At 36.8% G+C, this 27,531-nt stretch overlaps 1 protein-coding gene across 1 annotated transcript in view; it reads left to right on the top strand.

The window, feature by feature from the left end:
• Window positions 1-24,111, top strand: part of LOC128864064 (uncharacterized) — a 28,757-nt gene extending 4,646 nt beyond the window's left edge. Inside the window, exons 2-5 of the mRNA XM_054103550.1 lie at window positions 11,672-11,867; window positions 22,021-22,240; window positions 22,322-22,907; window positions 23,036-24,111. Of these exons, the coding sequence (XP_053959525.1) occupies window positions 11,791-11,867; window positions 22,021-22,240; window positions 22,322-22,907; window positions 23,036-23,826 (1,674 nt within the window). The 5' untranslated portion in view covers window positions 11,672-11,790 and the 3' untranslated portion in view covers window positions 23,827-24,111. The remainder of the gene's footprint in view (window positions 1-11,671; window positions 11,868-22,020; window positions 22,241-22,321; window positions 22,908-23,035) is intronic.
• The last annotated feature ends 3,420 nt before the right edge of the window (window positions 24,112-27,531 follow it).

Genomic DNA, 27,531 nt, shown 5'->3' with positions numbered 1-27,531 from the left:
AAATGCAAAAAATAATCGAATATTTTGAAAATTCTATCTACCCCTAACCCCTGAAGTTGATCAATACACTTTTAAGAGGAAAAGTATGTATTCCACCACAGGTTTCGCTGCTCATTAAGTCATCTGGAAAACATGCATGTTACAACAAAATTATTTTATGCACTTCCAATACTTTGCTGGAAGCTCCTTATGCCGTATAACTTCCTCACATCTTTTGCTCATGGAGTGCACTACATAGAACCTTACATTGGATCATCCAGTATTTGGGATCGTTATCTTGCTGAAAAGTCCAAGCAAGCGTGAAATTATTCGAGGAATTTTCTTTCAAGTGTAGTTGCAAGATTCCCTTGAATATAATTCTAAGCATTTTGTTTTGAATTCGTACAATTGAATTAACATCTGATGATGTAAAATAGCCCCACACCATAACCGATTAACCACCATGGTTTTTAGTGTGCTTGGGATCCAATTCCTATAGTGGTTGACAGCTCATATAGGGACTCCCATCATTCGTAAACATATTAAATTTAGACTCGTCATGCCACAATCGTCACAGACAATTTTATTTATTTATGTATTATTTCCTATGGTTCCAGGGAGGAACAAAAACAAAAGGCAACAAAAATTGAAACCATTATGTACATTAAATATACATAGTTTAGCTAAGGTTTTATAGAATTTTTTGATATATTGTATAAACGTCGAAGAAGGCGTCCATTCAAACCATTTGCCTGATGTCGTCTTCAAACATTTGTGGCTGATATACTTTTACATACATAGATATTTAGTCCAGTTACTTTAAATTCAGGCCACAAAAAATCTTCAATCACTTGCCCATAGACATGTAACAGCTCTTTCATTTTCATATTCGAAGAAAAACGGGCCAATTATTCCAACATCCCAAGAACCAATCCAAAAAGTACATTTTAGTGGTTGCAAAGATTGGTCTCGAGGGTTTTCTTCATCCCAGTTGCGCCAATTTTGTTTGGTGACAAATCCATACAGAGTGAGATGAGCTTTGTCACTAAAGATGATGTTGTTCTTAAAGATCGGCCATTTTCATAATAAGTTTTAATAATTTTAAAGCCTTGCTCTATTGTGTAAAATTGTATATCTGTCTACTTAATAAAAATAAAAGCTGACATAAAAAAGGTACTGTCTAGGAATTATTCATTGCTGTCATCTTGATGAAAGAACCTTTAGTTGGTTCAAAATTTGCTTTGACCATAGAAAAATTTCTTTATATTCTTCTTAGGTAGGTCGGGTGGTTGTTATAAAGACACACTTAGACCTTCCACAGGTACATTGTGATACCACTGTAGCTTATCCTTACCCTACGTGTTACTTTTCAAACCATCCGGTAACTTTAATAAACGAGCAGAGCTTCGTTAGTTTTAGATGGGCTATGTCCGCTACATCGGTTAAAAATGCTGTATCAAGAGTGCGCAGCCTTCTCATAGCTAAGCTTTCACACTCACATAAAAGGAGTCTGTCTGTTTCCTCTTCTTCTGTATTAAGACAGCCTCTACAGAAATCGACGTACGGGAGACCTAACCTTCTAGCGTGGATGCCTATTAAACAACGACCAGTTAATACCCCTATTATTTTTCTTATAGCTTCTCTGTTAAATCTTAGCAAGATCTTCGATCGACCGCTGTTCCAGTTCGGCCATGTCTGTCTGCTTAGCTCGCATGTTGTGATGTTTTGCCAGCTGGTATTTACCTTTTTGATGGTTTCCCTGTCTATGAGTAATTTAAAAGTGGCTATAGGCATGGGTATCAGCGCTTTATCCGGTTTGATATCGAGCGTTGTACCGGTTCGAGCAAGTTCATCCGCCTTGCAGTTTCCTGCTATATTCCTGTGGACTGGTACCCAGATAAGGTGCACTTTGAAGCACTTAGATACATCATTTAGTAGTTTAAAACATTCTGAAACTTTATTGCCGCTTGACTGTCCGAGTAAATGAAGACTTCATTTGTGGATAATACTCTCGTTTTTATTTCCATAAGTCCCTCTTTTATGGCAGTGACTTCCGCCTGAAATACACTGCAATGATCAGGTAGGCGAAATGATTGGCTAACTCCGAGTTTATCGGAGTAAACCCCTCCACATACTTTGTTGTCCAGTTTTGAGCCATCTGTGTAGATGTTTAATTCATTTTTATTAACAATAAGCCCGTTATCACATTCCTCTTTGGTAGGAAATACTGTGACAAAGGATTTATTTAAGTTGATGTCCTTGGTCTTACAGAAATCCGTTATGCCAGGAATGCAGGGAAATTCTTCTAAAATTGAAGAGTGTCCTCTTTGATTCGTTCTGAGTAGGCCGATTTCTCTTAGTCTGAGAGCTGCTTTGGCAGCTGTTTGCTTACCGAATTGCTCTATTGGTCTTACTTATAATAAAACTGTAGAAACTTTGTGTCATTGAAAACGTTATCAAAAAACTGTTAGTATTATTTTAATAAATATATCAAAACTGCTTGTGTCCAAAACAATCGAAAAGCAAGAGAGTGCAACAAAATATAAAAAGACTATTTTTAAAAACTTTGCCCGTCTGTTTGACTGCTTGAATGCGCTAATCTCCGAAAAGGATAAGGCGAATTCGATGAGGTTTTCATTGATCGTTCCCATGACAGTCGATTCTACGTAACCGGAACGATCCGACCAAAGACTGTCATTTTACCAGAATTTCCCGCATATGCATGGGCAATGTTTATGCTGCTACAAAAACAACAACAACAGGTTTTTATTGATATGAAGAGAAATTTTTCGAGTGGGTAGAATATCCGCCTGACTTCCAAGTATTTTCAAAATTATATTTATGGCTAAATTGTAGAAAATGTGAAAAATAGTTAATATTTCTTAAAAAATTAACAAAAGTGAATAAAACTCAATAACTAACGAAAAAACGTATGCCACAAAAGTGACCCGATTCCAAAATAACTTCAAAAAAAAAGCACAAGAAAAGAAAAACGTGATCATATTTTATCGCTGAGAACTAGAACATCATCGTAAAATTCAAAGCAAAGCGAATATATACTTACTATATATATCCATATGTATGTACGTATGAACATAAAATAATTGTTTTCACTTACATACCCACATGTATGTATGTATCTACACGATTGCTGTAGTATATCTAAGATGCGTAAATGAAACATTTGGTTTGTGCATTTTAATTTTGGAAATGTTTTCTTTGCGATGCTGAATGCAAATACGGAATTGCTCGTAAAACAATTATAAACAAGTAAAAAAATATTCTTCATAAAAATGATATATTATTTAACTTGCCATTCATACGATACATACATACATGCATACATATGAATATTTGATATCTTTGTGAGATTTTTTGCAGCTCATACAATTCTAAATAAAAAAATTTCCACACCTCTTACATGCGAATGTTTTGCTAATTTTTAGGTTTAGTTAATATTCGGTGAAATTTGAATTTTAGCGAAGTTGTCCAAGGATCCAATCTGATTCAGTTAAAATTTTGGGTCTCCTCTTTGCTATCTGAATTTTTAAAATGTACAAAAAGTTCTGTTTAAAGTTAAAGTCGGACCTATTCTATTGAGCGAATTTCTCTTTCTACTAAATATTTTTTTACTGAAAAATTTTTCAAAACCTGATGAATGAAATTTCTCTAATAATTTTCCGATCAAAACTAATCAACCAATTTGTTTTTTGAATAACTTTTTTGTCAAAAAAATGATTTTGAGTGATGGAAATCTCTATTTACGCAACATGCAGTCCTCGCCAAAAAAGTTAAGTTTGAACTCTTATAAGAAATTTCACTTGTCTTCAATCAATTATAACCCACTTGGTCTTAGTTAGTCCGTCATCGAACTTGCCTTTCGGACACAGCTTGAACCGGGTCTTCTTTTTCCATACACCTCTTTCTGTTAAGGTTCTTCAAGAATTATCTGACAGCAGACTTACCAATTTCAATATTTTTCTTCCCGTCTTTAAATTCGGCATCGAATCACAGAAACCATTTTTCCACCACATTGTGTTTTGGGAAATATAATATTTGGGATCTCGTTTTGTTAACAACAAAAAAAAAAAGGCCGGATGGGAGTTCTGGAAGAAACGAGCAATAACTTGCTTGAAATAGCTTTTCCCGGGCTGCTCAGCAGGCTTCAATCGACCCTAACGGGCAGAGTCAACGCCCATCTCAAGCAGAGAACAAAGCTTTTCAGCTAAGCTTAGCACGGCAGAGCAAGTGCAATAGGCTATATCTACGGTTAGTCTATATAGATTATTGAAACCTGATAGGGTCTACTCCAGCAGAGAATCAAACATATAAACCCGGTTATGTCTCACCTCTTTAGATCATCTGAATTATATACCCAGCTGGTGGACAGAGGTTAAAGTAATATTTTTACCGATGACAGAGACACCAGAGCAAATACCTTCATCCTTCCAAATACCAAACCTTGCAAACCAATTAGTCTCAAATGCTTATTTCTTAAAGCTATTAGGAAATCCTGGGTCAGCACATAAGAGAAGTAAATCTGAAGAACTGAGCTCTGTGCATGAAACAGTTTGCCTAACAACCGGGCAAATCCACGTCCATCCATACTCTAACATATTCGCCTTAATGCAAAAGTCAAATTCTGAAAATGTAGCCCTGTGTGCTTTCATTGACATTTCGAAAGTTTTCAACGATACGTCAATAGTGCAACAAGCCCTGCTGACGAGGTCATAAATCTACTGATTGGTTGATGGGTGTTGCTCATGTTCAATACAAGTAAAATCAGCGTGGATCTTCTTCTTTTTCTGCTTAATTGGTGCGATAACAGCTTACGCGAGTTTGCCCAAATTTAACAAAGCGCGCCAGTCGTTTCTCTCTAGTGCTAACCGCCCGTGAAGCTGAGTCCTTCTCCACCTGATCTTTCCAACGTAGAGAAGGCCACCTTCTTCCTGTGATACCACAAGCTGGCACCGCATCGAATACTTCCAGAGCCGGAACCTTTAAATCCATTCGGAAGACATGACCGAACTAACGTAGCCGCTGTATCTTTATTCGCTGCGCTTTGTCAAGGTCGTCGTAAATCTCATACACCTCATTGTTCCATCGCCTGCGATACCTGCCGTTGCTAACGTGCAAAGGTCCAAAAGTCTTCCATAGAATCTTGTCTCAAACACTCTAAGGAACGCCTCATCGGATGTTGTCATCGTTTACGCTTCTGCGTCATACGTCAGGACGAGCATGTTGAGAGCCTTGTAGAGTGTTAGTTTTGTTCGACGAGAGAAGGCTTTACTACTGCATATATGTATATATGTATGTAAGTAAGTAGTCTATCCAGAAATACCAATCATCCTTCTTCCCATGTAGATTTACAACCCTCGTCGGTTTGAACTATAAGATTAGTCGCTAATTGCCTCTCTCCCTTCCGAAGTGGCTGCAGTTATATATACCAAATGCACCCAGAAGCAACTTGGCTTTTCATTGCGGATGTTGAAAATCATAAATTTCTCTTATTTCCTGTCCATCTGTTCCTCTTATTTCATGAATTCATGCAATGAATCTTTAATTTTGAGGTTAATTATTTTTTCTGGCTTACATTCCTACATATTTTGTGTACACTCATATGGATCTGAAATATATTTTTTTTCCATTTCCAAATAAACAAATCGAAAATATGTAATTCAAAATTATGGCACACGATTGTGTACAACTCGTTGCATATCTGCATAAATAAACTTTTCATGAATTTTTAATTGATTGCATATTGAAACTTTCGAAAATATTATTGAAATCTTCCAGAAAATTTAAAATTTTATAAAATATTTATATACGCACATACATATTTTTATACGTGCATATGTAGGAGAAAAATGTAAGTTAGCATAAACAAAAATTTCCATCTCAACTTGGCGCAAAAAGGAAATCATGTAAATATTTGTACGGAATGGTTCAAATAAACTGCAACCAATTCAAAACTGCTATACTTTTGGAAGAATTGGCAATGCTGTACACACAGGAATGATAGATAGAAAAAATTTCGTGGATTTCTTAAATGCGCAACACCGTAAAGGAAAAAAATTGTAAAAAAATAAATTGAATTTTCTAACAACTTCAAACTTCCACTTGCAAAGAGCAAAGCTATAATGAGCTATACAACTGCGTACCTATTTTTTTTTTAATTTTGATTAAAAAGTTTAGAATTCTGGTGAAGATTTGTTCAATGTTTGTATAAAGTTTGAAATTGGATATATTTACAGTGTAGAGAGTAAACGGAAATCACCCTTAGAGAGCAATCAGCTGACAGGGTTCTGCGATACTACGAAACGGAAGGAAGTAGTTTTTCATTTACATGGGGTTCTCATTAGTTTGATCGTAACAGCTGACAGGGGACTGCGTTTACGTCGATGACTGTTTCCAGCATTAAGCGGAAACTTTTTCAGTACATACCACAAATCTTTAAAATATTCTTTTAAAGTTTTTTATCTTAAGCGAATAACCTTCCCATAACACGTGAACCCTCTCATATCACATTATTACCTTGTCTACACTTTTCTCATAAGCGGACACCTCCCATAAGCGGACACTTTTTTCGTGCCCTTAGGTGCCCTCATTTTTTTTCGGTTAGTTATAAAAAACAAACTTAAATTAACATAAAAAAAAAAATTTAAATAGTCAAAACTTATATACACTATATTTTTTTTTGCATTTGTGTTTGTGTTTTGGGCGGCTTAAAAATTTTCGTTTCACAGTAGATCCGAGAGAAACTTGCAGTATATTGAACCAAAGATAGTAGATACTATTTACAAGGCTTGAAAAGAAGCAAATTTGTGAGAGTAACTGCGGCTGCGAAGTCATAGGAGATTCGGCAGCAGAATTGTGTCCGCTCATTTCATATGTACTCTTACGGTCGTCCAATCAGCCGTCGCACAGTGCGGCCGATTCCCGAAAAGCTGGCCAAAACTCAAAAAATTAAGTAATTGATTAAAAATTTCTTACTCAGGGGTTGTCTGATTACGAATTTGATCTTAAAATTTTGAAAATCCACCCCCTTCCACCCCTATTGGCCACCCCCTCACGTGAAATAGCGTATATTCAAGAACATAATCAAGATGCATGTAAATTTACATATATGTTTTCGGGGTCGCAAGGTAGCAAGTGGTAGCAGCTGAATCTTGTTTCATTCAGTAACCATTACTTTTTTGAGTAACCTTTAATAGGTTTCAAAGCAGCATATGACGGCGTTGTATTACTATACGGTTTGAAAACTCAAATTTTATAAAAAAAATTGCAAAAAATGTATCTACGTATTGCTGCAGCTAAAAATTTTGTGTCGAGGTATTGATATGTACTAAAGATTTCTCGTATTTTACTAACCTTCCGAAGATGATTCCATTTGGTTTTGTTCAATTTACTCCATTACAAAATCTTTCAAATGTGTACAACTTTCACTATTCATCGACAGTAATACGATGCTCAAACGAAGGCCACGTTGCGACTGAAAATACAGAGGATACTTAGGGTACAGGACGTTGCTATGAACAGTTTTCACTACTCAAGGCATTACTGTAGCCAACCCAAAGACAAAAAAACTCTATCTAGAAACTTTTTTTTTCGACTTTTGGCCAGCTTTTTGGGGATCGGCCGCACTGTGCGTCGTTCAGATGACAACGAAGTGATGTGAGCAATGGCTGCGTTGAGTTTTCTCACAGTCAGAAGAGTTCCACTATAACTTAGAAACTATTTGACCAATCGTTGCATTGATCCATCCAAAAGATATAATGGCTTTACATCTTCTGTGCAAGTTGTGGAGCTAATCGGCTCCAATTTACCTGAATTTGATAACTGTTTGATCGTCCATATTTGTTTTCCTTTGAGTTTCTGCTTAACTATTACCCAAACATTTTCATAGGGGTTGGCATCAACCGACTGTGAAAACAAATCCATTATTTCAAACCCATTTTGCTGTTTCCACTCTAAACAGCTTCGGCTTCGATGCTTTTTGCTAAATTTGATTCATTACAACTGCGTTCAAATGGCGTCAAACATAAATAAACGGTCACACTCATTTTGTGAAAACTACGTACGCTTTCAAAATTTTTCACAAGTCTAGCAAATGGCACAAGGCGTATGCAAAAAGGATACCCCTATTTTAGCAGCATTGAAATTTTTGTATAACGGAACTCTAAGTTTGAATTTTGCCGATCACGCTTCTATTAGACAGACTGTATATCATCAACACAATCTCAGTTTTGTCATAAACAAACCACTGTCACATCTCATGTTTCGTCAGCAAATCAGCTGATTCCTTCAAGATCGCTGAGAGGCGGTTAACGGTCTGAAGTTGTCTACATCTTCTGAAGTTTCTCTACCGTAAGATTGAACGATTTCGCAGTAGATGTAATACAATTATTTCTAGAAAAAATGCTGATCTGTGATGTTAGATATTAAGATATGAATCAAAAAGAAAAGTAATTTTAGTGTTACTTTGTACGAGGGTCGCTGTTTCTATTTCTGGCCTTGGGCAATTTTAGTGTTGTCAAGCGCCATCTGTCATATCCATTGGAAAGTTTAGTATATTTACCATAGACGCACCCCTGTATAATTGTTATACTTGTTTGATTTACAATGTTAACATACAAGGTGGCGCAAATTAATCACCCTATCGTATGCCAGGTAATGGAGGGCGTAAAGGTCAAAAGAAAGATTTCCAACACTCAAATACGTTTTTTTATTTAGTAAAAAAGATATTTGAAAACAAAAATTGGATGATTAATTTTTGCGCTAAAAGGTACTACTCTTCAACTGCTCAGTGATAGGAGTACCATTAGGATACAAACTAATAATTAATAATAACATTATCCAAGAGGCTAATAAGGCATGGATAGATGAAGGTACATGCGTAACAGCTAGGTTACTATTGCCGCTAATAAAAAAGAAAAAGACAAAGGAACTGCTTAGTCTCTCAAGAGAGGATATCTCGAAGGTCGTGGCTTGTATAACCGGTCATTGGCTATTTGGCAGGCTTTCCTTGAGACTAAGTTTTCTCCCATGAATATTGTAAAAGTTGTAGAGATGAAGAAGGGGAAGAAACAGTTGAGCACTTCTTTTGCAATTGTCCAGCCTGAGCTATAATCAGAGCAGGTTTTCTAGGTAAATACTTTTTCAATTCTATTATAGAGCTGTCAGGCGTGGGGATGGAACTAATCCTGTGCTTCATAAGAGACTGAAAATGGTTCCACGAAGAAAAATAAAAGAGGTTTCCGTGTCGCGCAGGGGTATCACAATGGACCTGTAAGGTGTATGTTAGTTAGTCGTTATAGACCGACTACCTCCATAACCTAACTCAAACTAATTTTGAGCCACCTTGTACATATGTACCATATGTACATAATGTATAAATATAAATTAATTTATAAACCTAAAAACTTTTAAGTTTTTAATTTTATTGGTTTTAACAAATTTGCAATTTTTTTAATTTTAAAGTTAATGAATTCTACTTTACAGAGTTGCATTTGCTGAAATAATTTATTTAAAGAATAAAAACTTTATATATTCTGGAAACTCTTAGAAAAGGTACAATAAATTGGGATTATTTCGCAGTGGTCAGTAGAATTTTGTTTTGTCTAAAAAGTGCATTTTTCCATACATAATATAAAGGGTTTTCCAATAAAAGCTGTTATTTTGAATAGCCCGCTATTTCGGTAGATGTCGAGCTATTGGGATAAGTCAGTTAAGTGAAGAATAAACCCCGTGTACGTCGCTCAAGAACAGCCGAAAATATTGCTGTTGTAGTAGAAAGTGTTGGAGAAAACCCAGGTTTGTGCATTCCTCGTCGTTCTTTGGAATTAGGCATTCCACAAACGTCATTACACCATAGTTTACATAAAGATTTGGGTCTTAAGTCCAGATAACACAAGAATTCAAGCCGGTCGATCATTAACAACGTCGTGTCTTTGCTGATTGGGTCGTTGAAATGCATGAAAATGATCCGGAATCCCATCGAAAAATCATCTTGAGTGATGAGACCCATTTCCATCTCGGTGGCTTCGTCAATAAGCAAAATTGTCAGCTCTGAGGCTCAGAAACTCCAATTATTATTGAAAAGCCTCTCTATTCTCAACGTGTGACTGTTTGGTGCAGTTTATGGTCCGGTGGAGTCATTGGACCTTACATTTTCGAAAATGAAGCTGGAGCAATAGTTACGGTGAATGGACTGCGCTATCGAGAGATGATTAACGATTTTTTATGGCCGGAATTGGATGGTATTGATCTGGACAACGTTTATTTTCAACAAGACGGCGCTACGTGCCTCACAAGCAATGAATACACAAGCAATAACAACTCTTATTGGAAAACCCTTTATATATATGATTGGCGCGTACACCCATTTTGGGTGTTTGACCGAGCTCCTCCTCCTATTTGTGGCGTGCGTCTTGATGTTGTTCCACAAATGGAGGGACCTACATTTTGAAGCCGACTCCGAACGGCACGTATTTTTATGAGGAGCTTTTAATGGCAGAAAAACACTCGGAGGTTTGCCTGCCGAGTGGCGACCGTTATTAGAAAAAACTTTTTCTTCTTTGAATTCCGAATGGTAGCCACGCACCAATCCATTGGGATACGGCTGCCATATTTTTGTAATTGAATCAAATTCAATTTTACATCAGGTATGCAATTTTGCTAAGCTGCATGTATCGTTGAAGTGATTTTTTTTATTATAATCTGATAGATAATTTCGTGCAATTTGTGTTTTCAATATGATATCTAGCATATGTTTGCCGCCGCTATGAGTTACATGGCCCATTTTTGACTATTTTTCCAATAAATCTGAACAAATTAGCCCAATCAGCAAAAATGCGACTCAAACGATGGCCATTTGACTTCAGTTCTTGCAGAGCTGTATTTTATAGGTATGTAAGCCAAGACCCTTATGTGAAATTTTCTACGTAGTCGAAGGGCAAATCGACATTTCGGCATCTTCTTCCACAATTCGCTTTATTAACTTCGCGAACAGATTTTTTTTTTCCAAAGTAAATTTCCACAACTTGGAAACGATGCTCTGGCGTTAAACGATTCATGATGATTTGCCAAACCTTACTGCACAGAAATTTTCCCATTCTCAGCTGTCAAACCATAGTTATCCCTATCGATAGTTCTCATGCAACTAAAAATACACCCCATATCTATCACATTGCAGAATCCTATTGCTGATTTATAAGAAGCAGCAGATGTGCTTTGAAATAATTGTGCGAGCAATAAGTGAGATTATCTAGCAAAGCAATCAACGTTTTCTATCTGCAGTCATTAAGTGCATACTTACATACTTACAATTACTTAAAAATGTATGTAAGTAAATATTTGTATATATGTAGTTTCCTCGGCGTCCTTTTTACTCCAAGATCAGCAACTCCAATTAAATTACTCTCTTCGCTTCACTCCACTCCAAAGCAATTCAATTCCATTCAATTCAGACCAATTCAATTCGATTGCCAAGGAAATCAAACAATTTTTCAAATATTTAAATGAAGCAACAAATGATTGCATCCGATAGCCATTGAACTACTGCAGCTGCAGTTGTTGCATTGCACTACTCTTGGCATGGACCACTTCCATGCCTGCATTAGTGTACGAATTACTCACAAATAAATGCCCTCAATTTCTACTGATGCGTATTTTTTTCCTTCTCTTCTTTTAGATTTTATACTCGGGAGCCTTTCAGCAGAACTACCCGTCGCGGAGGAGTAGCTGAACGCGTCCAGTTTGAACTTTAAATTGCAAATTTTCCGGTGAACGTGCGGTGGACAGACTTTAGCTATGCATCGCCTAATTGGTGTACTATTTCTAAGTCTGATTGGTTTGGGATTATTGGACAATACGCAAGCTGACGCATCGTGAGTAGAGTCGATTAAAATATTTATTTGACTTAAATCGATTTTTTGTTTATAACAAAACGTAAATGTTAGTTAGTTTACGCCTTATTTCAGTTAGTGCTTGGAATTTCTTGGGTATGTAAGCCAAGTAAATGAAACCTCCGAAAATGTTGAATTATGAAGTGTGGCTAGTCAAAAGTGAAAAAAAAGCGAGCCGGTGCTCTAAGACATTTTATGCTGATTGTATCAGGGTACATTTGTAAGTGGATTCTCCCTCTCTATCACTTAACTCTACAAGCGAGTTCTCCTTTGATCGAAGCTGTGCTGCCAGTATTTTTCTGTCAGCACCTTTAAAAAGTATCCCGCTTTATCTTTCACGACTTTAACGGACTTGTTCCGTTTTATTCAGATTTCACCTTAAGAACCAGAAACGCGAAACATTGCCCAAGTCCTGGTGAATAAAATTAATAGTGTAACACTGGGATGCGAGCTTGACTAGAAACCGTAATGCGAAATGAGCCGACAAAACAAAAAAGTAACTCGAATGTGATCGAAGCCTATAATTATGAAATGGTTCAAATTTAATCATCCAATTCTATTTGTAAAGCAGAAAGTGAGAGAGCAAAATGACATTTCATTTTGAGGGGAAGTTGCAAGTTTTGTTTTTGAACAACTTTTTTACTATTTTCAATTTTCTCTGTTAAGTGGAAAATATATTGTAATACCCGTCTGGTGTCAGCCTCTAGTGTTGACGCACATTTTTGCCCGTTCTATTACATTTTCCATGAAATTCAGCAAGATTCCCGGTGATAGGTGTATTTCTGTCGAATATTCTCCTTAAGGTCGTCGATTGTCTGAGGATTATTAACAAGGCGACTTCAAGTAGCCAACAAAGAAAGGAGTCTGGGGTGGTTAAATCGGACGATCTTGCTGGCTATGCCAAATCGAAAAAACGGGGGATTATGCGTACAGAAAACGCTTGCCTCACAATATCCACCAAGCTCATCCGATTGTGGCAGTAAGAAGATTTTTATCATTACCCTGTAGCGTTCGTTAGTAACAGTGACCGTATTTCTGCTGAACTCCTCAAGAAAAACATGCGGCACAATCACTCCTCCCGTGTGAACGCCGCGCTACACAGTGGCTTTGGTGGATGTAACGGCTCTTTGTACATCACACGCGGATTTTCCGTGCCTTAAAAACGAAGATTTTGCTGAAGATGTAACCGCCTAAGTGGAAATGAACCTCGTAGCTCATAATAATTTTCGACACAAAATCGTCGTCTACGTTGTTGAGATTGAGGATGGCTTGGCAGTAAATCACACGCGACTGTTGGTCAGCAAGCGTTAATTGATGTCTTGACTGTTTGCACTATATACGGGAACATAGGTAAGACTTTCCTTAAAATTTGCTGAAAGGTTCGACTGGTGATTTGCGTGGCCCGTCGTCTGGTAGATGTTTCTTCGTTCTAAGCAACATCGGTAGCATCGGTGGCGATCACCCCTTGCAAGGTCTCGTGTGATTTCAATCTGTTCGAGTTCAATAGCGAGAATATTTGCTCAGCTGACGTGACACAATTATGAAATCGACGTCGATGTTCATGCTGCATCAACACTACCGACCGATTATTGGTAAAAAGAATCGACACAAATATTCTACGCCCTTGCGGAGTAAAGCGCTCTCTTGCTTGCCTGTTTATATCCTGCAGCTCTTTAATGCAGATGTGTCGAATATGATTGACGTACGACGCCATTTGCAAAAACTGGAACTTCTTCCGATAGGGTGATTAATTTTGCGCCACATTGTCATCAATCAATTCAGAAAGCGAAAGTACTGCGTTTGAAAGAGAAGATTTTACATTAGCTGGCCTTTGGCTTATGCGTTCTTCTTCTTCTGTAGCGTATAAAAGGGCATTCGACACCTCATATTATTTAAATATCACAGAGTTCATGGCCCATGGGTTAGTGTGCCTGTGAGTGATATACAGACAATATTCAAGAAAAATTGCGAAATGGTTTTAGAACCCCGCAATTTTTCATACAAATTAGACTAGGTAATAGGTCTAATCATGAAACAATTGCTGTTCAAGTATCCACAAAGCTTGTAAAGTAAGAGAAAGGGAGAGAGCAAAATCACATTTCATTTTGAGGGGAAGTTGCGAGCTTTTACTGGATACATTTTTATTCGTAAGAGTTTTCAAGTGAGAAAAACAGCTGATTGCAAAGTAAAAATAAATACGAATTAAAATTTGCGAATCGAGTCAAATTTAAATAAAAAGTTGGATTAATTTGAAGAATATATAATCAAATGTATTTTAGATCAAATTTATAAAGTTTACTTGAAGTCATAAATTAAATAGGAATCGGCCAATGATTTAGAGGTATGCACTTCTAAACCACAGCCTCCAGTCACCGTTGTCGCAGTTTCCGAAATACAAATCGGAAACATTGAAGCATCTTTTGTGTTTTACGATTGCACTTCTTAGTCACAAAACTTGATTTGCCACTTCGCGGACGCCGCTTTGAGTCGATAGAGGCAATTAAGGAGAATTCGCTGAAGGAGCTGAAGAAGGTCTCTTCAAACGCGTTTAAAAGCTGCTTTGATGACTGGACTAATCGTTGGCTTATGTGCTTCGAATCGTACCTATTTTGACGGCGACAAAATAAATTTTGATGATTTTTTTTTTTTTTTGTATTATTTCCCTTTTTAAATTACGATCTGTTAAATTTTAACAATAAGTAATTATTTTTAAAGTAGTATTGGAATTCTTTGTTCTCTAACCAATGCTAGATAAACATTCAATTTTGCTTCAGATTATGCTACATTATATTATATTATTTTCTGTGTTATAATTATTATTATTATTAATTATTATTATTATTTTTTTTGTTTTTCTTTATTGTTTTGTTAAATTGTGAGTTCTGTTGGAGTTAATCGTTTTAATCTTCGTTTTCCCGCTTTCTCCGATTGTGGTAATTTGCGCATTTGTTCATTTTGATGATTTGTTAGTCGTTGTATTCTAATTGTGTCATCTATTGTGTCGATATTGAGGTCGCTGTGGATCACGTCGTTTGGTATATACCAGCCTGCTTTTGTTATTGTTCGAAGTATTTTAGATTGCGTCCTTTGAATTATTTTGATATTGATTTTTTTTGCTGTGCCCCAGATTTCAATGCCATATTTCCAAACGAATGAGATTATAGATTTATATATCACTACTTTGTTGTTAAGGCTTAGTTTTGAATTTTTAGCCAACAGCCAATATAATTGTCTGAACTTGTTTTTGATTTCATTTCGTTTGTTTTGTATATGTCGTATCCAATTTAGTTTTTCATCTATAGTTATGCCAAGGTACTTTGCACTAGGAAGGATTTTTATTTCATTGTTTTTTATTGATAATTTATGTTTCTTAGGCTTTCTGTTTGTATATATTACTTGTACCGTATTATCTTTGTTGACTTCTATTCCCCAATTATCGAACCATGATACGGTGTTATTTATTGTTTGTTGAAGAATGTCAGTCGCGTTTTTTTCTATTTTATCCGATGCCATTAAAACCGTGTCATCCGCGAATGTGGCTATAATGCAATTTTTTGTTGTTGGGATCGGTATATCTGCTGTAAATATCAGGTACAATAGAGGTACACCTGCTGTCATTAGCATCATGCTTGAGCATTCGTCTTCGAACTTTATAAAAAAATGTCGGTTTTCCATATAACTTTTGAGAATGGTGAAGTGATTCCGTGGTAATATTTGGCTGAGCTTATGCAGTAGTCCTTTATGCCAATATCCAGGTAGACAGCTATGCAGAACCTTTTATTTTTCATATCATTTAATATTTTGTTTATAACTCTGTGGACTTGTTGCACAGTTGAATGCTGTCGTCTAAATCCAAATTGATGGCTTGGTATTATATTTTTTTCTATCAGAATTTTGTCTAATCTGGCAAAGAGTATTTTTTCAAACACTTTTGAAAAAATGGGCAAGAGACTGATAGGGCGATATGATGTCGTTTCTGATGCACTTTTACCTGGTTTGGGGATTGCCGTTATTTGTGCAACTTTCCAGAGGCGTGGGAAGCATTGTGTCCTTAATATGCTGTTGAATATTTGTCGTATATTTATAATTGCTACATCAGGTAGTTCTTTTAGTATTTTACCATTTATTAGATCGAAACCTGGTGCTTTTTTACTGTTCAGATTTTTTAAATGATATCTGATTTCTGCTGAGGTTGTCATTTTCATTCTCTTTTCTGGGTTACTCGTATTTACATTTTGTTCAATGTGCTGATTGTCTCTTTCGTTTGAGAATATTGTTTTAAAGTGTTCAGCTAGTGCGTTTGCCTTCTCTTTATTGGTCTTTGCCCAAATTCCGTGATGTGTTTGATGGGAGGTTTATGTTGAACTGCTTTGACTAAGTTTTTAGTTGCTTTCCATAGAGAATAATTGTTAACTGCCGTGGCCCCCAAGTTATGTATGTAATTCTCAAGCTTTTTATCTTGGTGTTGTTTTAATATTGTTTTTAATTCAGTTGTTGATTTGTTAAGTTTTGCCTTATCTTCGGGATGTTTAGTAGTTTGCCACTTTTTACGGAGTTTCCTTTTTTGTTGAATTTTTTGTTTGATATGTTTTGGAATAGACTCTTTTTGTTGAATTTTTATATTTGGTGTCGAAAGGGTGAGGGCTTTGATGATGGAATCGTTGAAAAAAGCTATTGCTGAGTCAATCTCGTTTTCCGTTTTTAATGAAATATTTATAGTCAATTGTGTTTCCACACTTTGTCGGAAATAATTCCAGTCTGTTTTATTATTATATAGTCCTCTAAAAGTTTGTTGGTGCAGAGATCCAAAAATTGTCATTAGAAGTGGTGAATGATCCGATGATAGCTCCAAACATGACTTAATGGTGATATGGGATTGTGGAATATTTTTAACAATACATAAATCAATTAAATCTGGTTGTTTTCTGATATCTGTAGGCCAGTATGTCGGCTCTCCGGTGCTTATGAAGTGTCCATTATTTTCTCTTATAGCGTCTAGTAATTTTCGGGCTTTCGGCCTTGTTAACTTTGATCCCCAAATATAATTTTTTGCATTGTAGTCACCTCCAGCGATATATCGACTTCCTAGTCCGTTTAAATATTCCAGGTATTGATCTTTTGTGTTATTGAATTTTGGCGGACAGTATACTGCGATATTGTTATTGGCCCATTTGAGCTTTTTATTGAAACTGTCGTTGCTTGTAAATATGTTATTTTTTCTATAACCATCAAGTTCGTGGTATTTAAATGTTTTTTTTGATGATTATTGCAGTTCCTCCGTGAGCCTTGTTATCTGGGTGATTTGTGTAGTGTATGTTGTAATTGGGTATATTTACAAAAGTTTTATGAGTTGCATGAGTCTCGGATATTAGCATAATATCAATTGCTTTGTCTAGAATAAAAGTATTGAGTTCTAGTTCGTAGTGATGATTAAACAATCATTTTGCGTTTTGCGAATGTCTCGTTATTTTGCATTTTATTTGCTTAATTTTTTTTAAATTTAATACGGGGTGAAAAAATTTGTAATATTTATGATTTTTCCTCCCAAAATTTAATCAGCTGTTCGTAAAATTTGCAAATTGTTACTGGTACCCTTTTTTCTGTTTTCTCTTTGAGAGCGAATTCTCGGAAATTAAGTTGCTAGATAATTTTTACAGAAACAATCAGAAGGCCTGTTCTTCAATTGTTATGGAGGGAGATGGAAGACTGGCCTTGTCTAGCTTTGGATTTTAATTCACCACTACACAATCCTCCTTTTTTCTAGCAACTCCGCAGAATTCGTGTTAGCTTTCTCGACCAAAGAGTAAACTTCTCTTCTTGACATTCTTCCCAGGCTTCTATCGTATTTTCATCTATCTTTGGATGCTGATTCTCTGTAACTTAAACTTGCCTTTCTGTAGCGAATTCCGCATTTAGGATTTTTTCTTTGGGTTGCTTTGAATACATCCATATATTTAGAATCGGCGCCAGTTCCAACTGAAATATCAGCAACAACAAAACTCAACTCATTGCAAGGAAAACTCATTAAAGTTATTTATAAAAGGGAACACACGCATTCTGCTGGAAGTTGCTTCAAATGCAACTCATTAATCTGCATGTCAGAGACACCAAAAATAGACGCATTTGCGTTGTCGTCCGCATTCTGCGTCTTATCTCCTAACTTCTAAGTACTACTTACACAAGTATGCGCCATTGTATGGACGTATGTATGTATGTATGTATGAGTGCATTTGTAAGACTGAAAATACAATTGAAGACAAGTATGCCGCGTGTGTGTGTGTGCGTGTGCGCGCTTTCCACTTCATCATATTGCAGCAACCAGCACACAATCATATTCCCACAACACAAAAAAAACCTTTCTGTTTATTTACAGAATGCGGCCTGCTCATTGCTAAATGCTCACTACTCACTCAAAACTCACTGCTGCTGGCTGTTGTGCATCGCTAGTGAATTACGCAATGCCATCCGCGTATTGACGCTAAACACTGAGCATTGATCGACATGCTCCATGCCCTCAATCAGCAATAGAAGTCACAAGAGATGCGGCGCATTAAAGCCTTGCCAACAATCTTTTGACCCTGAGCGCTATGAAGCGCTTCCTGGGTGCATTGCTTAAGTACCTACTTGCGCTTCTTATGTAGGGATTAAGGGCACCGCTAGTGAATATGTCGATAGATCTGCGTCTCTTTATTTGCATTTGCCACACTAAAAGAACTGCTGATGCTATTCTTATAAACAAAAGCGATGGCACATACAGTTGAAGCTATAAAATTAGGCACTCGCACACTGCTTGGTGCTATGAATGGGCAATCCACGCAAATGGCAGAGCCGTAACGCATCAATCTCTCAAACAATAACAACAATAATAGATACAACAACAAAAGGTATAAAAATCTAAGGCCGCCTTCATGCACGGTTGGGCTTCTTTCTTATGATAATTTTGCCACCCTCATAAAAGTCAAAGGCGCCATAAATGTAACGTCATCTATCATTTCATAAATTCTTGCTGCATTCTTTCAGATGTTGCATGATCGTGCATGTGGCGCTTGAAAGTGAAAGCCTTCAGGGAGGGTGTTGACTGATGTGTATGCAAATGGCTATGGCAGGCGGCATGCCACTCGCGCCTCATCTACAGATATTAATTAACGCGGAAGTAGTTTGGCATTTCCATAGAAATCTTTGAAGAAATTCGTAGCTGTTGGAATATTCAGAGGCATTTATTAGAAGTATTCAGCGCATATTTGGCAAGCTTTAATCGTCATTGTTTTATTTATTTAGTCAAAAACTGTAAGCAAAAGAACTAAGCCTTTGTACTATGAGCATCATTTCTGCTAGAATTCAACATCATTTAAGATGATTTGGGGACGCCAAAGCTGAATGCATTTGTGTGTGACCACCATTCGGTAAGGCCCGGGTCCGAAAACCACTGTGGGGATGAAGCATTAACTACTATGGCAGGCACCTTGACACGGTACAGAGGCTTAGTCGAATCTCGAACGGAATCCAGGCACCAGCAGGAATTGTCGTTTAGCCGATCACACACCCTGGCTTCAAAACCAAACGTTCCTTACCGACGAGGAGTTTTTCAAGCATCTTCCCAGCGCAGGTGTATGCCATCGCTCCGGAACGAGCGAATTGCCATTCTGAGCGAGTGTATTCACTGGTCCTTGAGTTTATCGAGAGATTGAATTTGTTAAGTACGCACAATCCCATCCTGCTATTTTGGGTCTCAAGACACAGAGGTATAAGTGGGAACGAAGCAGCGGGCGAATTTGTAAGAGCGGCTACGACCTCGTCATTAATAGGACCCGAGCCCTTCCTTACTATGGAACAACATACCATCAAAGAGAAGCTTGGGAGTGAAGAGCTAAAGCTATAGAGCTACGCCAGCGAAGTCCTTACTGGGGGGCTACAACCAAAAGGGGTTTAAAAATCTCGTAACTCTCTCCAAGGATAAACTAAGGACATTCTCGAGATCGGGATATGGTCCACTGACTCTTGTGTAACCAATCCCCGGAGACTCCAAAACACCTTTTCCTTGAAGCGCGCAATAGCAAAATAGCCATTTACAGCCGGAAGAAAGACACATATGCTCAGTCCAACCCAGCGCTGTCTTAAGTTTAATAAGGGAACTGGGTGTAGATGAGATACTGTGATGAATAGAGGGCACAAAAGGCTATGAGGTCGACGTGGAAATCTCCAAAAAATCTAAATCCAATGAAACATTAAGTGATGGAAAAGGAGTTTTCTAATAGCGCTCGCCCTGCAACGCTCGACATGCAATGACAAATCCTCCGACTGTATTTCTGCCAAGAAAAATCTCATCTGCAATTCGAAAGCGGTATTAAACTGTAGGCCCCTCGATTTGCGGAGCTACATCAAGATTCACATCCAAAATACTATTTGACAGGTCAGTTAAAAAATGTTGGTACGCTCCTTTGAGTGAATGAATAATTCTTCATTCGAGTTTATAACTGAGGCAAAGGCAGACCCAAGCTAATATGGCTACAAAACATCACCGAAGACCTCAAGAAATTTAAAGTAAAAAACTGAAAGATGAATTCCTAGCGAGTTAAATGGAAGAAAATCGTTCAGGAAGCTAAAGCTCACCCCGAGCTGTAATTCAGATGAATGATGATGATGATCCACATACAATAAATACATACATAAATATTACCCTTAAAGCTACACTAAAGTCTTCAGAATTTTCCGTATAAAAGCGGCCAGCTTGCGTTGTGTCCAAATTCGCGTTGGGTTTGAGATGAGACCTTTATAAACGAGCTCCATAAATAGCAAAAAAGTGGCCATCCCAACTCTCCGAGAAAGAGATTATATCATATTTGAAATCCAATGGAGAGGTTCTCTTTCCAACAAGTGTTACTTTGGACTAAGTAGTCAATTGAATAGGAAAGTCCTTTTTGGACGGACAAAACTAACACTTTATAAGGCACTCATAATGCTCGTCTTATCGTATGGCGTAGAAGCTTGAACGATGGTAATATCCGATAAGGCGTCGCTTAGAGTGTTTCAGAAAAAGATTCTCCGGACAATTTTTTGGACCTTAGCACGTAAGCGATGGAACGTAAGCTTTAGGAAGATATAGACATAGTGCAGCGAATAAAGATCCAGCGGTTCCGCTGGCTGGTCTATGTCATAAGAACGCACACAAAGGCTCCGGTTTTGAAAGTATTTGGTTCGGACGAGGTTGGTGCTAGCAGAGGAAGAGGAAACCCTCCTCTGCGTTGGAAAGATCAGGTAGAGACCTTGGTGTCTCCAACTAGTGCCAGTTAGTACGAGAAAAAAACGACTGACCCGCTTTGTTAAGTTCGGTCAATATCGCTTAGGCGGTTATCGTTTCTGTCAAGACGTAAGAAGAAGAAGTAAATGAGAAAGGTTTATTTGTAGCTCGCAGGTTTATGTTGAATTGAATAAGGCCAATCCACCTTCGGCTCCGCAAATTTTGGTGCTCACTGTATATGTGCGTTGAAGAGGTCTTTTGAGCGCTGCCGCTTTCTGAACTTAATAGCGTAAACAAGAAACCTTCAGAAAATGTAATCACACCCGAAATCTGTATTCGCGACTTGGCACTAAGCTTCACAGAGACCATACGCAAGGATGATAGAGTATTCTGTATTCCCTCTACCGTGGGACATACATATGAGGAAGAATATTCTAAAACTCGTTCACTCTTTGCTTTTAATTTGCTCGGTATTTTACTTTTCTTCTATTTGAGCTATCTCCCGAGTTTTTTTTGCACACTTTTACGTCGAGATATGCGGGATCATAGATATCAATGGGTGCTATAAGTATCCACAAAGCAATAAAAACAAAAAACACGGATAGATATGTAGGCCGAGCTTTTTCCCCAATTTTTGGTGTCCTGTTTTTTTATCATTTACATCAGAGCACGTCCCCGAACAACAAATAATTTTTGTGAGATCCATTGGCTGCTGAGGTGAGGTCGTTTTTAAAGAAAAACCTTTTGCTGCCCCATGGATCCACTGCCAGTAGGCCATGTTTGGCTCTGAAATTCATTAAATTTTTTACTTTTTTTATTCACAAATAAGAATTACTTGCATTTTCGCCTGCATAAGAATATAATTAATATAATTTTTGGATACCATTCCATTTTCAGTCGAGATGATATACGTGGCACCTTGCAGTCCCTGGTTTATTCGTACAATCAATTGGACAACAAATTGGAAAGGCACGAGCATCGTGAAAGAGCGCTTGGCGAACTACTGAAAAAAGCTCTGCAAACCCTACAGAAAGGGCAAAAGAATCTTGAACCGCTTAATGGAATATTTGGACGTTTGGACGAGCGGGTTAGCCAGATCGAAACAATGTTGATAACGGTAAAGTAAATCATACATATTTATATTTTTACTTACTTAATTCAAGAGTACCACTTCGAATTTCTATTCTATTCCAAACAGCAAGAAGAAAAGTACAACATACAAACCGAAAAGCTCGGCGAAACTCTCGAGCACATCTTCAAATGGATGCGTGAGAACGATGAGTGCTACAAGCGACCACCGGTGCCGCCAGGCGGTCAAGCAGTCGCCACACCTGCGCCCATTGTCCAGGTACCAGCCGTGCCACCAGAGTTCATCAAACAGCAAGAGAAAATCAATCAAAATATGCTCGAGCAAATAACGAAATTGTCGTCAAACGTTGAGAAACTATTGGATACGTCCAAGGATATGATGGAGCAGACAGAAGTGGCATTTAAGAGCGTGCCATCCACAGCGGAAATGTTAACCAAGATTGAAGATAAATTGGTGAGCTATAGTGTGGTAACACCGCCACCAGTGCCAGAGCCAGTGGATAACTCAGAGTTTGAGAACAAAGTGCTAGTGAAATTCGATGAACTGGCGACCGGTATACAAGAGCTACGCACACAGCCCAAGCCCAAGGAAGGACTTTCGGATACAGACAAAGAGTTCATACATGGACTGACAAACGATACGCTCGCCGCGATTGAGAATGTGAAGGTTAATGTGCAGAGTGCCACAGAAAAAGGTAGGCGCAGAAGAGATAGAACATAGTACTTAGGGTAGTTTAAAAATTTTCTAGTCGAGAAATGGTGTTTGCCAAATTTCTGCAAAAAAAAATTTGAAATAAATAAAAATTATTTATCTATCCAATAGCATTTGCTGAAACCGGATCACTCATCAAAGAGTCTGAGCAGAATCTTGAGTCGGGTGCGGCTAAAATTTTGGAAGGTGTCACCGTACAGACTAATGAGCTCGAGAAATTCTACAACGAGATGAACACCAGCTACAGCAAATTGAACGACGGACTTGAGATATTCAGCAAATTCAATAATATTTTAATGGCGAACTCGGAATATGTTTTGGATACACAACGTAAAGTCGAATTCGGCACATTGCAGACAGTACAGAAAATCAATGATATAATCGACAAACAACGCGAAGAGATTATCGATTTGCTGAAGACACGCTTCGACGCGGTCGACGAGAATGTCATCAATAGCCAATTTGAAACAATGCAAAATCTCAGCTCCACCATTGAGAGCGAAATCAGCCATGTCTGGCGGCAAATTTCCATCATGAATGGTGAGATTACCGATAACAAAGAGCTACTCAGCCTGATGCAGGGACGCAATGAAGTGTTCGTGAACAGCACCTTCCTCAGCATGGCTTCGATGGGCAATAAAGTGGAGGATATCAAGGGACGTATGCTAGATATGGACACAAATCTGAATTATCTGTTGGGTAAATTATCTTTGATGTCACAGGAATTTGGCGCCATCAAGCAAGGACTTGCCGAATCACTGGAACAGCTGCGCAATACGTTCCATGTAATGCAAGAGAAAATACCCTCACCAGGACCAGGACCACATAATATTGCCAAAAATGAATATGAGACAGAGTTGAATTTGTTGAATAAGCGTCATGCCGCTGCCACAGTGCAATAAGTATACGGGGGAAGGTGAAGAGTTTAATTTTATTTATGCAACAAAATAATAATACGAAAGATCATTTAGTTTTTAAAAGAAATTAAAATGCGATATATTTTGTACAATTTATTCTAATCGTTCATCACACACATACATACATAGATATATAAACACATTGATTCATATTTGAAATCCACTGTTAACAAGAATAAACCAACAGAATAACACACATTTTGGCTATTGTCTGCTATTTATAAGATATAACCGTTAATTTTGACTTTTTCTTTTGAATTAATCAATAAAATAAATAAAAAAGAGAAACAGTTAATTATTAAAGCACTAATGGATTGGATGAAGGGTTATACATACATATATAGGTACAATTGGCGCGTACATCCTTTTTGGGTGTTTGGCCGAGCTCCTTCTCCTATTTGTGGCGTGCGTCTTGATGTTGTTCCACAAATGGAGGGATCTACAGTCTCAAGTCGACTCCGAACGGTAAATGGTTTTTATGAGGAGTTTTCTCATGACAGAAATACGCTCGGAGGTTTGGCATTGCCTGCCAAGGAGCGACCGCTATTAGAGAAATGGGAAGTAATTGCAGAGTGATTTTTTAACACCTCTTTTCTCTCTTGGCATCATCGGAAATAAATTACAGAACCTCCTCATGTTACAGTGAATTTGACATTTAACATTGCTTTTGTATACAATATTAGGTCTGTTCATGTAAAAATTATCCAGTAACTAGTCAGTAACTTAATTTCCAAAATACGCGCTCAAAGAGCAAAATATCAACAAAAAAAAAACAAAACATGAACACTAAACCAGTAACAAATTGGAAGTTTTACGAACAGCCAATTAAATTTTGGGGGAAAAAATCACAAAAATTAAATTTTTTTCAATTCAGCTACCTCGTATTAAATAAAAAATAAATAAAATGCAAAATAACAAGCTTAGTGCTTATGCTTCCCAGGAGCATATCGCAAGTGTGAATTGAATTAGGTAAGAAACTAGGAATTAATTATACATATGGACATGTAAGCATACAATATATGTACATATTTGCAGCCCCAAATTTCCACCAGCAAGTCATTCAACAATTGGCTGGTGATAGTTCATTCGAGGCGGCAGTTCTTTATGAGCACATAGCCACCAAAAGAGATGTGAAGAGTTTCGCAGGAGGTTGGCTAGGGGCTGCTGTGCCTTCCTTTCATTTTAATCACGATTTTTATTAAAATTTAGAACTTATACTCAAATTACAAGTTTTAATTCTTGTTAATGTTTATTTTACGATCAGCTGCAAATCTCATTTGCAAATTCTTACAAGTAAAAATTTATCCAGTAAAAACTTGCAACTTCCCCTCAAAATGAAATGTAATTTTGCTCTCTCACTTTCCCCTACTTTGCAATTTGTAACGATTGTTATTGTAACAATTGTTACAAATTATTTGCTTCGTGAACAGACCGATTGTTTAGCATTTCATACTGTTGCGGCTTACAGTTGACAGGCCTTATAAATTGTGCAAATTTATTTTCAAAATCAAAAAAAAACTTGCCGCATTTGGAGACTCTAATCTACATGTAAATCATTAACTACCTTAAAAAATGCATTACCTGGTACGGTTTGTGTATTTCATTTCAATAATCTGGGAAAAATCAAAAATGCCGGTTTAACTATTTTTTTTTAATTTCCATTGCTAAAAGCAAATAGAGATCAGCAATTTTTCCATATTTTATTATAAAAATTGTTTTTTTGCAATTATTATAGGATTTGCCAATTCTGCGCGGGTCTCAATGAAATACGTTAACTTAAAAAAAAATTAATTAATCCGTTTTATTCACAAAAAAATCTGTTTAGTTATGAAAAATAGACGACAAGGCTCTCAAACTGTAGTGCATTACATCGATTGTATATGGAGAACATGAATGTCGATAATGTTTAATCGTAGTCGATAAGGCAGTGGATTGCGTATATTTCCGCTAAGAAAGTTTAAGCAATAATTTACTGGTTAAAAAATGGAGGAACTTTGCATTATAAGAAAATTGTTTGTAGTGTTTTACTTAAGCCATTAAGTAAAAATCCAAAACTTCCACTTTAACTCCTTTTTCATTTAAAATAAGTGAAAACAGAAATATGCATACAAAACTTCGCTAAGTTCAAAGTTTGTTGAAAATAGCCAAATTTTTGCGCGCTCTAAAGTTAACTTGTTTGGAGAAAAATTATTCATTGATACGTTGCATGCACGTCTTATAAAAGTTTTATATTTAGAATTACCCTTATTTCGCTTTAACAACTTTTTCCAATAAGCTAAAGAAATCTGTATAATCGGGCATGTGAAAAGAGGTTAGGAAGGGAGGTAGGTAGCAATGGAAATTGGAAATTGACGATTCAAATTCCCATTTCAATAATTTAAGTTTAATTTTGATGCAAAACTTAACACTTGACCTTTAAGATCAAACGGACGTCTACTAATTTTGAATATTAAAATGAGTCTGTGCCGACAATATAGAAAAATTGTGATGCTTAGGCTTGTAGGTGAGGTTGTTGTTGTTGTAGCAGTATAAAAATTCCTCATGCATATACGAGGAATGCTGCTGAAGTGATAGTCCTTGGCCGGATATAAATCCAGTTCGTTCCGGTTACGTAGAACCGACTGCCGTGGGAACGCCTGTAGGTGAGGTAGATGACTTCGCTGTAGTTACTTAATGGAGCAAAAACTAGGCAGGGTTTGAATGTAAGCAAAACTTACAACAAATAAAAAATGCGCGTACACTTCTGTTAGTTGCTTGGCCGAGCTGCTCCTCCTATTTGTGGTGTGCGTTTCGATTTCACCTTACATCAAATATTTATAACAAAATTTAATTAAAAATTGTTGCAACATATTTAGTTTCAGTTGATTTTAATTATAACGTTCAAGAGTAATTATTAACTTTTCATTTAAATTTATTTGACATTTTCGATTTTCCCCCCCTTCGGAATAATAAAGTTAATTTTTGATTTTCAGGTTTTTTTTCAAGGGTAAAAATACACCTTATAACATAATATTTATTGCAAATATTTTTTGTTTTTGGCTTTAATCTGCTTCTTCATAAATAACATAATTTTCTGAAACTGATATAATTTCAAATAAGATTTAATTTGAAAAATAATTACAATCTAAAATGAGAAGTTTGTAGGGGTCTATCTAATAAAATGTGCATATGCTCCATTAAATTTTTTTTAATATTATTTTTATTTATAGGGGATATATACAATATAACCCTAACTTAATTTTTTTTAAATAATGAAAAATTAAGTAAAACTCGGGAAGTTATTTTTTTTGAGTATATAAAACAATTTTGAGAATACAAAACAACAAAAATAATCCCTAAGCAAAAACTTTAAAAATCTGCAGATAAAATTAGTAAGCTGCTACAACAACAAGTTTGCCGGAACGACCTGGATTTACTATATATCCGGCGAAGGGCTGTTACTCCAGCAGCACTCCCCCTGCATGCTGTATCGGGAATGTTTTTGATGCTATAACAACAACAACACAGAAAATCAATTTTTGAACTCATAATAAATAATTCATCTAGCTAATGCCACGAAAGTCAAATAGAAATGCGTGTTTCCGATTAGCTCCCCGTTTACTTGATTGCATCAGCGGGCGAGTTCAAAGAAAATTCGTTAAAAATATAGGCAGATTATAAAAGAAACAATTGCCAGACCATGGTTAGTTC

The sequence above is a fragment of the Anastrepha ludens genome, chromosome 5, assembly GCF_028408465.1.
Source record: "Anastrepha ludens isolate Willacy chromosome 5, idAnaLude1.1, whole genome shotgun sequence".
NCBI classification, from domain to species: Eukaryota; Metazoa; Arthropoda; class Insecta; order Diptera; family Tephritidae; genus Anastrepha; species Anastrepha ludens.
The sequence above is the reverse complement of the archived record's forward strand: the minus strand, read 5'-3'. Positions and strand labels throughout refer to the sequence as shown.